Genomic DNA, 11,958 nt, shown 5'->3' on the forward strand with positions numbered 1-11,958 from the left:
AATCAAATAGAAATCTGTACAATAATATGCAAATTGAACCATGTATTAAGTTTTGAATGCAAATAAACAATAAAAGTCAAGTAAAAAAGGAAAAAAAATCAATCAAGAAAGCATACTGTATTCTGTCTACATATTGTTATACTGAGCCCTATTTTAATAATTTTACCTACGACTAAGTATTTTTTGCTTGGTTCAACATCTTTTTATTATAAATCGGCATCAACATTTCCTTAGATAATAAACTTTAACAGTTAAATATAGAATAAGTTGTATTATGTATATACATAAGCATACATACATACATACATACATACATACATACATACATACATACATACATACATACATACATACATACATACATACATACATACATACATACATACATACATACATACATACATACATACATACATACATACATACATGCACATATCCACACATACATGCTAAATTTAATTTTAATATAAAAATAAGACCAGTATATTATTACTGCAGCAATTGGTCAAAATAAATTATCTTTATGAGAAATAGAAAATATTTTCTTTACATTACTTAATATTATTATTTATATATAAAAAGATGAATTCAACAAGTCAAAAGATAGAAGCTTCACTTGGTACACCAAGAAAATTGAAGTTTGAACAGTTACGAGCTGATTATGAGCTTTTCCTACATACTTATGAAAGTAAGATTTGATAGTTTGAATAATACAATCAATTTAATATACTTTTATAGTTTGAATAATACAATTAGTTTAATATACTTTAATAGATTTTTATTGCCATTGATCTTAAAAGTAGTTCATAAGAATAATTAGCTAATGCGATCATGTTTATATATGCTTATGTAAACTTATAATATGATGAGAAGAGAACAATTTTTAAATTATGTAAAAGTGTAAAATTATATAAATAATAGTGTAAAAGTTGTGCAAGGGTCCTAGAAAATGTTGTTGTGCAATAAATTCATTTCCTCTTTTGCTTTACTATCATTATTTCTTTGTTAATCATTCTACTTTTTTTTCTTAGTACATTAACTTTATAAAATCATAGAAAAATTCGGTCATAATGCAGAAGTTTTCTACTTTTGGTTGATTTAGTTGGATGGGGGTCATATATATTGCACAATCCATCCCAATATATTATTTTAAAATATGTGTTATGATATGTAAATAAATTGGGTGCATAACTTAATAAATGTTTAAAAAATTTCCCCTAATACAAATTATCTGCTATATAGTTATATAAAATTTCTTTGTTTAAATAAATGTTAAGTGCTAATTATGAATAAAGTCAATTCATCAAGAAATTTTGGAATAAATTTTGGTTTTTAATATATAAATAAAAGTTTAAAACAAGTTGCATGTTACTATATTCTTCAAATATGTAACTAAGTTTCATATATCAAAGTTTGTCTGACTTTGCTATTAGAAAGATCCTTTAGTTAATGGATGTATATAAAGATTTAATGCTACATGTAATTAAAAACCAACAGGCAACACAGAAAAAGATAGTGGCTTAAATTTTACTTATGCCACAGCCTCTGCTTTTACAGAATTCTTTATAAAAGTTGTAGTTTTACCCTTCTTAAAGAACAAAATGGATGTTTATATTGAAGTTATAGATGAATTTACTTTTAAGCAGATACTAAGAATTTTCTCAAATGCCTTCCTTAACATATACTAACTAAAATCTTATATCTTTTACAATTTAACCTTAATTAATTTTTAAACTTCACCTCAGAAAAAATGTTTTTAATTTTAGATTTTAGGTATCATGCTAGTATGTACAAAAACTGCTACATTTAAATTTTAAAAAGTTTTATATCTAGATTCTTTTTAAACCAGAGTGTTTAAAACTAGCATATTAAAGTTCCCTGCAGTTTGAGGTTTAATATGCTAATTCTAAATCCTCCCTGCATATTTCTTTCCTCCTTAAATTTTCATTCGTCTTAGAACCTACTTGGATTTACAGATTTATACAACGAAGGCATCAATTATCTGTAAGATCATCTTTTTTATGATCATGAGAAGTTTTATTTGTTAGAATTTCCTTCTAATATTATGACTTTTTCTAAATGTTATGACTTAATCTTGGGGAATGAAAAAGGTGAGTAAACAAAAATTTTATAAAAATGAGAGAGAAATAGGTTTTTTGTAGGTTTTTTTGTTTGAATTTTTAAAAGTTTTCAGTAAATTATTTATTTTAATTAAAAAATCAAAGCTCTATAAAAGAATATTTTCACTTCATAAAAAAGAAATCAAACAATGCTGATATGTGACAAATTAATCTATTTCATGCTATTGTTCTTTTAGCCATTCATGCTGCACCGAAGTTTGTCATACTTTAAAGAGCGCAGATCAAAGCATTTGCAACAGCAGCAAGCTAAAAGGTTATTTAAAATTTGATTAAAAAGTTATTAATGATATTGATGATGGTGGTGAATAAAGTTGTGCTTTTAAGTTGAAAGAAATGTTGTTATTATTTTATTTTTATTGTTGTTGCTGCTATTATCATCATCATCATCATCATCATCATCATCATCATCATCATCATCATCATCATCATCATCATCATCATCATCATCATCATCATCATCATCATCATCATCATCATCATTATTATTATTATTATTATTATTATTATTGTTATTATTATTATTATTATTATTATTATTATTGTTATTATTATTGTTATTATTATTATTATTATTATTAACTTAGAAAAGCTTTCAAATTGGATCTAATGTTAAAAGGACTTAAATCAACTGATGGCTGTTCCAAAATTAAAAATGAATGTGACGAGGAGTAGGTGACAAATCTTGTTTTATCTTTTTCTCCTTGGGTCCTGAATGATGAATGCAGTTTTTACATTATTTTACAAATAATTAAAATATGACAATGATTGTATCATTTTAGATTTATTTTTATTTATGACCATTTTTTTGTTTTAGTTCATTTTTGCTTAATTGATCCTTAAATTTTTTAATGTTTTATTCCAATTTTTTTCTAGAAATCATTATCTAAATATATCTTTCAATGGCTTCTTTCATGGTCCAGGTAAATTGTGCAGTAGTCTTTATAATCTTGTCTGTGTGAATCATTTAACTTGAAAGCTTGTTTTGCAGAAGATGTTTTACTAAATACATATTTACAAAGTTGAAATTTTCAAAGAATATGTTTACAGGATTTGTGTTTACAAATTATTTTTTTTGCAATTACAAATTTTTAGAGAATAAAATGTTCTGTAAAATTATATTCTGCAAAAATATAAAAAAAAATTTTTTTAGGAATATATTTTATAAACCATTTTTTTATAAATTATATTTTGATAAAGTATTTTGTTACAGAATATTTTTTTACAGAATCTATTTTACAGAATATGTATTTTTTAAATACTAAACTTGAGATTGAAGCTTTTATATCAATATCATAATTGCAAGTGCAGTGCAGTGATTTGACTTTATGTTTTTGGTATATAGTGAGTTCATTTTTTTTTATCAAAGTTTGTATAAAGTGAAATGAGATTTACTCAAAATAGAACAAAAAGAAAATCAAATCATAATTTTAGAAATGTAATGTTTTAGAAGAGGGTGACATATTATTTGCTTTTTTTTAATACAATAGCTGGTTAATATTATTCTGCAAAATATAAGGGCTCAATAAAAATGTGCTTGGTTATAAACTTAACATATCCCATGAAGGAACCTTTTTTAACTAAATATAACAAGGATTCATAGCGTTATCTAATATGTGTTAAACAACTTTACCAGAAAACAATTTCCATAACAAATTTTATCAGATAGCAGTTTCATAGCAAATTTCACAAGAAATTTAAGTAACTTAAATGTTATAAATAAAAGTTTTCAAGTTTCAACCAGGATATCTTTACTGCACTGGTTTTAAAGGTAATATCCTAAGGAAGTCAATTTTGTTATCTGTAATCTTAATTTTTATTCATGGTTTGACAATTTTGTGCAATGTCAGATAAGTACTTACTGTGCTAATTGTTAGGAGCTTGAGGGTAATGATGCCTCTTATTTTAGGTTTTGCTGAAGAAATCTTCCAGACTAACGAACCCAAAGAACAAGAACTTTTTAAAGAAGATTTTGTCAAAGTAGAGATACAGCTGTGTCAAGTATATCATAAAAAGAAAAAGGTAATAAAGTTATTTTTCCCTTTTTAAATGGACACTGGTGTTAAGATTATTCCATTTAAATAGAGTTAGAAAGGTTAATTTATTGCATGTAGAGTAAGAATCTAGTTCATCAATCAGAAAGCTTAAAAACCTAAAAGCAGATTCTACTTAGCAGATTCTAGTTGTGATTACTAGAAAGTCAGATGTCATAAACTATCTTTTAATCATAAATTTTTTATGTTTTAATTTAATTTTGAAGTATAACTTAATTGAATAATAGGTTCTAAGTTTTAGGTAGGTGATTTGCACTTTGAGAAAAAAGATCTTTTTCATTTTTTTAATTCATTGTTTATTAGTGCAATGACTCGGAACCAATGGATCTTATTCACCTTGGCTCATGCAAAGCACCTTGGAATCCACGTACCCAGCTTCTTCTCCCATGTTCTTCTGTAAATCTTACTGTCCCTCCTTATGCATTTGTTGAAAATGGTCGAGCTGTAAAAGCCCATATATTATCTATTACAGTCAGCATTGTAGTCCCTAAAAAAATTTATAAAAAAAAAACTGTTAAAGCAGATAGAGCAGAAGGTATGTGAATTAATAATTTTCTCTGAAATTATTATAGTGTAATGTCTAGAATAATAAAAAGGACCCAAAAAGATTTAACAGCATCAGTATTTTGGTGACATAGTGACTTACTAAGCAATTTAAAACAATATTGAACTACAGTTAGTTAGGTATATGAAATAAGTTTTGATCAAGCAATAATCAAGTTTAATATAAACCATATCTAAAAGATCATGTTCTAAAACTTAATCATGAACTTAATCCTCTCTCAAGTTTTTATTTACATACAGAAAATGGTCTGCAGCGTCCATTGAAGCGTCAAAAGTATGAAAATGGGGAAATTGATAATGAAGTCAATGTTGATTCTGATTCAACACTTCCAATTGTAACAACTGTAGCCTCTTTTTCTGCTGAAATGATTCTTTATGATCGTCTTAAAAACTGTCTGTTGACAGATGGTGATTATGAATTACTGTTACATGAAAACTCACCACCAATTCGAAAATCAAATTCCTGGGAAAGCAAATTTAAATCCAAGGTTTATAGCTTTTCTTACTTATACTTTTTGCATATTTTGGGTGTTTTTTACATTTTCATTGCAAATTATGTGGGAAGCGAAAAAATATTTCTAGTGTTTCTTTAGCTTCCTACACAATTTACAATGTTGTTTATGATGTTGGATTATCAGATGATATAAACTGATTTTAAAACTAGTTTTAAAAAATGTTCAAATTGATTATTTTTTGCTTTCATTTAAATTCAGTTAGATTTAATTTTAGCTTGGACCATTTGCAGCTTTTTCATTCGGACCAACTATTAAATTTAATCTCAATTGGGGATCAAAACCAATAGCAACACTGGCCCCTGTCTACAAATGTCTTGCATCTCCTTATCAAGATGTTGTCAAACCCCTTCCAAATGTAAAACTTGAGCCAGATTTACTAAAAGAAGACAAATCTCTACCAGGACCTTCTGGTGACAAAACCATGCGAATGTTTTATAGGTTCATCTACAATGGATCTACAAGACAGCAGACCGAAGCCAAAGAGGGTTTAGCTTGTCCTTGGTGTGCATTGAACTGCAAAAAGTTATATATACTATTAAAGCACTTTAAAACCTGTCATCCTCGATTCTCCTTCATATACACAGTGAGTTATTTTTTATTTTTACAATACTAATATCTGGATATTATGTTTAAAGTCGTTTTTGTTTTTGAAATTCATGAAAATGTTTTTTAGCTTTAATTTCCTTTCCAAAATAGTTTTTGTCTTTTTTCCTATAAATATTTTATATAAAAAATGGTTGCTTGTCAAAACAATTTAATTGCTAAACAATGGAATTGCGTCATGGAAAAAGGTTTCTTGTCTTAGAAATCAACCAAATGACACAGCTGATGAAAGAGAAACGAAAAATTAAAAAAAGAAACTGATTTCTTTCAAGTTATAGAATTTTATGCAATCCCTAAGATTATATTATCTTTTTGAGAAAATCTTAAAAGAAAAAAATATTTTTCTTCAACTGTAAAAAATCTTTAATAATTTCTTTTTAAATACTTAAGCAATTTTTATGCAAATAGCTTGAAAAAATTGTTTGAAAAACTTTAAATGATTAAATATTCCATCAAAATTTCTGAAAAGGAAGGTAATGAAATATTTAAAGTCACTTTGCATAATTTATGGCATGTTTTGGTTTTTTAACTTGTAAATTAGTATCATGCACAATAAATATATATGTTCTGAAAAGAATTTTTAACAAAATAATTATGCTATATTTTTTGTTGTTGTGATGTCTATTAAAATTAGGCTGAACTTTAAAAACAGTTTTCTATTTGATCTTTTAATTTAGTCTATTAGTTTATTAGTTTTTAAAAGGGAATTTGCAAATCTGCTATAAATTTAATAGTTTTACTTAAAAGTGCAACTCTTTCTTTTTAAGTTAAATGATTTCCTCCAAAAAGAAAAATATATTGAAGTATTTGTTTGTTAAAAATATAAACATTTGGTTGTACTAATCTTTTTATTATCTCCATATCCTCCTCGTAGGCTTTAAAGAAAGGTCACCGAATAGATGTTCGTATCAACGAGAACTTTGAAAACTCGTTAGAAATTGACGGTATTAAAGATATTGGGTTTATTGACATTGACAATGCTCCAAAAAAGCGGAATCCAGAAACAGAAATAATTGTTGGAAGGTTTTTAAAGTTTATTTAGTTACATTTAACCTTATTATATTTTGTTTGTTTCTGTTTAAGTAATTTATTTATTGGTTGTGATTAGGCCGTATAAACACAAAGAAGATATGAGAGAATTTAGCCAAGTTGATCGTTCAGAAAATCTGTCACAAATGAATCATGACAGGTATGTTATTGTTTTTTTTGTTTCTAATTAATGAAAAAATTTCGGTTGTATTAGTTAAATATAATAAATAAGTTAATATAAATAAATGTAAAGCATTATGTAAGTTTTTTGTAAACTTGATAGTTAAAGATTAGTGATGGATGAAGTTTGAAAAATCAGCTACAAATGTTGATGTTTCAATAGTAATCCTGTTTTTACAGTTATTGAGTCGAAATTTAAAAGAAAATATGGTTTACTTGAAAAAGTATATGGTCATAAGTAGTCTATTTGGAAATATTACTTGGAATTAAAGATCTCCCAACAACAACAAGTCAAAATATGTTTTCAGCTTATAGGCGGGAGGTCATGACTTGAGGTTGCGTTTATAAACATTTTTGTTTGAAGTGTTTACATATTATATAAATTTGTTAAGAACAAAAATGTAAATAATTAAAATCTAATAGGTGATGAGTTTAACAAAAATTGTGTTGATAATTGGCGTGTTTTATGACCCGGTTATAGTAATAAAAGTCAAATTTGTAGAGAATTACACGCGCTACATTTTTGCCAGAATTTTCTAGGTCTTATTATCACACACTAAACAACCAGCTATTACCCAGTCTTGCTCATCATGATATAAAAGCTGAAGACGAAATTGCACCTGAGTGGCTAAAGGAAAAAACTTTAGAGGTAATGTGGGGAATTACATTAAATACAATCAATGACGTTTGTTACTTTTTTTACCCCAAGTAAAAAATGTGTTTTTTTTTTTTGGGGTAAAAAAATATTGTCTTATTGTTTTTCATACTGTTAACAGATGATTGATGAGTTCACCGACTTAAATGCAGGAGAAAAGCATCTAATGCAGTTGTGGAATATTCATGTCCTGGAAAAAGGGTAAGTACTAATATCGTTAATTCAGTATAATAGTTTTAATTAAATAGTAGTTTTAATGGGTGATAACATTTGCTAGGCCTGCAGTTTTAGACTGATTTCTTGACACCACAATCAATTTGAAAAAATTGCAAATACATTCAAAATATTGCAAATTTTCTCATTAAAAAAATATAAAATTTATCTATAAACTTTTATTAATTGAAAAAAAAGAGAGAGAGAGAGACCTTAAGAAAGCGTGTGTACAAGGTTTATAAAATGCAAAACGGTAAAGGAAACAATTCACTGCTGACCATTTTATGACAGATTTTGTACCAAAATCAAATATCTATACTTTCATAAGACGTATAGAAAGCAGAGCTAGCTGTCAAAAAGTAACAGGAAGTGGTTGTCGACCCAAAAAAAAAAAATGTCAAGCGTTTAAAGGAAAGGTTGACCACAAGGATGGAATTTCTTAAAGACAAGCAGCCCGAAAGTTCGATTGCAACCAAGCTTACAAAGGTAAAACGCTGGCAACAAAGACTGAGATCCGTTCAAGAAAAAACATAAAGATTTCAACTTTCATCTTAGATGCGAGTCTTATTGTACTTTTTTTATTGTATAGAAAAAAAAAAGACTAATTTCATTCATTGGAGAGCACCATTTTAATGATGAGTATGTATTTTGGCCTGACTTGACGTCTGTTCGTTACGCTAAAATTGTGGTTTATTACTTTCAAAAGAAAAAGGTTGAAGCAAACTTGCCAGAATGTCGTCCAATAGAGAATTTTTAGAATATTCTTAAAGGACTGGTATACAAGAAAATTGGAAAGCTGAAAATTTAGATCAATTAAAAAAAAGCATTCAATTTTGTATTCGTAAAATCGACACAAAGCTCATCCAGAGCTTAGCTAAGTCGATTGTGTTTAAAGATTGATTTTGTCCTTAAAAAAAAAAAAAAAATTTCAAATAATAAAAATAGATCAAAACACCTCGTTTAAATTTAATCTTAATTTTGAGGAGTGAGTTATGACTCGATAACACAGGCCAAATTAAATGCTATCACCATTTAAACAATAATGTTAATTAAAAATCTTCCCGCTCAAAAGAATACAAAGCCAAAATACTTCATAATTTCCAATCTACAAAAAAAAATTTTTTTATAAGTTTTATTGAAGCTTGAAAAATTTTTGTAATCAGCAAAAGTGTTTTAAATAAGAGTATAATACTTTAATTGGATAAAAAAAAAAAAAAAAAAAATTAACCAAAATATCATTCCTACTTACATTAGTTACATTGCTGACTTCACCTGCGCCGCTGGTTGCATCACTTTCGCCGAAGAACATGGAAAGCAAATTATTCAAAACAACCTTATCAAAAATTTTATGCTTCATTTGAATAATTTGATGGATTTCCATATAATACCGCAATCTGTTTTGGTCAAAGCCATGGATATAATCTACAAATTAAAAGGAGAACTCCCGTCGAAGACTGGATGAGGACCACGTTTAACAACGTTTTTATTGGTGACAGCGAGTTGTTTCGATGGGGAAAAAATATATTTGTTTTTAGGTAGAATTCTTTGATATGTACATAATATACGGTACTTTGAAAGTATCTTTTACATGGTTGTTTTATATATACATATTGATATGTCAAAGAAACAAAAGCTAGTTGATTTAAACTCACTCTAAATGGGTTTGGAAAAAATTTAGGCTGAAAGTAATATTTGTTTGAAGAAAGAAATTAAAATTTTAGACAAATATTTGTTAAATATTTTCTAATTGTGCATTACTAACTAATTTCGCTAAATTTATTTCACAAAAAAACAGTATTTTGATGGTTCAACTTTTATTTTTAAGATTTCTCAAGGTTTCTAATTTTCTAAGATGTTCTTAGCTTCTTCCTTCTGATAACACCAAATTAAGTTCTAAGATGTTCTTAGCTATCCCTCTGATAACGCAAATTTAAGTTCTAATAATGTCGCTGAGTACCACAAATGCTCGACTGGGTTTAAGTCAGGGCTCTGTGCGGCGCATTCCAACACATCGATATTATTTTTGTTCTGTTAAAAGATAAAATTTAATCCAAAACTCAATTTATTGGTAAAAGATTTTTTATAGGTTTCATATAAGAGTCTCACATGTTAGCATTCACTTTTCGAACTTTTTCTGGTTCATCGTTTTTTTTTCGTTTTTTTTCGAACTTTTTTCTGGTTCATCGTTTTTTTTTCGTTTTTTTTCGTTTTTTCTGGTTCATCGTTTTTTTTTTAAGATAATTTTTAATTCATCAGACCAAAGAATTTTTTCTAAAATTCCTCAAGCATCTGAAAGGGTTTCTTCATTCAATTATCTTACTATGAGCTTTAGTTTTCTTAAATCTAAAATATTTAAATCCAAGTGTTCACGTCGATGTTCAACTGCATTAAAATCTGGAGATTGAGTCAGACATTAAAGAATATCTGAAGTTTTCTGAAGTTAATTTATGAATTATGACGTTTCATAACTAATTGTCAACCGGTTGTTAACTTTTAACGCCCTCCCTGATCTTATTTTGCTATAAACACTGGAAGACAACTTCGCGTTCACTCTTGCTATCTTGATAAGCGTTTTGAGTGCAAATGCAATTTATGCAAGTTCTCAATGTTTGTAGTATTGAATCACAGCTACAATTCGTTTGTAATTAATGTCGTCAAATTTGTGATGAATGCCATCATATTGGTAAAAAACCAATAGCGTGATGCCAGGAAATAACAGCGTTTCGGATCAAATTGGCACATCGCAGATGTCATAGTGATTAAAACAGTAATTATACAGTACTTTTGCCAACATTTTCACGGAGTTTTAAAAAAATATTTAGAAGTTAATGAACAAATGGGAAAAAATTCAATTTATGTGTTTATTTTTATTATCATTATTTTTTTAAAAAAAAAAGAAAAAACAAAATTTTAAGTGGCAAAAAGCATTTTTTGACTGACTGTAAACTGTCATACCAAAAGGAAGCAAGTCATCGGTAATTTTGAAAAAATCTTGCTTTTTCAGAGATTTATGACTTGCTCCTTTCTGCCATTCAGCTCAAAATGCTGAACAATTCAAAGGACTTTACTTCCTAGAAAGAGAAGCATCTTAAAGACATTTTAGGCATATATATATATATATATATATATATATATATATATATATATATATATATATATATATATATATATATATATATATATATATAACATCAAAACAACCAGAGTTTTGGTTCTGCGAAATTTCTGAGTACCACAACTAAATGAAATCAAAAACAAAACAAAGGCGTTTTGTTTTTCTTGTGTTCCTAAATTTATCGCCACAAATAACATTCATCAATATATTTAAATCATTTGTTAGTTTATGCTTTATAGTGGTAAAGTTTCAATTTAACTTTAAATTGATTAAATATTGTTTCGGAACCGTTTCCATGAAACTCCAATGGGCTGAATCGACTACAATAGTTTGTCAGATGCCGGTTAATTAGCTTTGTTATTTTCCGGTGAATTGATAATCTTTTTATATTTCGTTCAAACAATTTATTTGGTAGTTAAATTGTCTAATAACTTAAAATACTGCGGATGTAGTTAGTTTAATAATAGGAGAAGTTAAGTTAAGATCGCAGATATATTTAAATGTTAGTATTAAGAAAGATATTTTGTAGGAATATGAGTTCTATTCTTCCTGTACAAATTACAAATTTTAACCACGAACAGATTCCATTAAATTGAATGTAAAGTATACTCTTGAAAGTATTTTTCGTAAAGAATGTTACTGATTGATTTTAAAACAACTCTTACTGCTGTTTATCTATTTCCTCATATGAGTCATCAAGTAAACTATAATTAAAAAAAAGTTTTTTGGCAACATCAACAATCCTGTGCTTGATAATCCTTTACACAGCGCACGAGAAAAAAAACTTGTTTTGCTTTAATGCATTATAATTTAGTATCCCCCCATACCAAATAGGTGGTGTGTTTAAGTGTAAATATGAAAATCATTAACCCTCAAAGTTAAGAATTGCTAA

The 11,958-nt window shown here is 27.2% G+C and overlaps 1 protein-coding gene across 2 annotated transcripts; it reads left to right on the top strand.

Annotated features, from left to right (window-relative positions):
- The first annotated feature begins 549 nt into the window (after positions 1–549).
- Positions 550–9,538, top strand: LOC145193249 (polycomb protein suz12-like). Of its 2 annotated transcripts, none has more exons than XM_090072770.1 (14): positions 550–688; positions 1,958–2,004; positions 2,318–2,394; positions 2,726–2,809; positions 3,015–3,061; positions 4,048–4,160; positions 4,496–4,727; positions 4,997–5,244; positions 5,486–5,854; positions 6,749–6,897; positions 6,983–7,063; positions 7,624–7,732; positions 7,860–7,939; positions 9,206–9,538. In XM_090072770.1, the coding sequence occupies exons 1-14, from the start codon at positions 583–585 to the stop codon at positions 9,411–9,413; spliced, it is 1,950 nt and encodes a 649-aa protein (XP_089928896.1). In that variant the 5' UTR covers positions 550–582; the 3' UTR covers positions 9,414–9,538. The 2 variants fall into 2 exon arrangements, with proteins under 2 accessions (XP_089928896.1, XP_089928898.1); XM_090072772.1 differs by having other exon boundaries at positions 580–688; positions 2,726–2,813.
- Positions 9,539–11,958: the final 2,420 nt, after the last annotated feature.

Source organism: Hydra viridissima, unplaced genomic scaffold (genome assembly GCF_058129835.1).
Source record: "Hydra viridissima isolate aposymbiotic clone 2 unplaced genomic scaffold, HvirCarnegie_v1 scaffold_15, whole genome shotgun sequence".
In the NCBI taxonomy this organism is placed as follows: domain Eukaryota; kingdom Metazoa; phylum Cnidaria; class Hydrozoa; order Anthoathecata; family Hydridae; genus Hydra; species Hydra viridissima.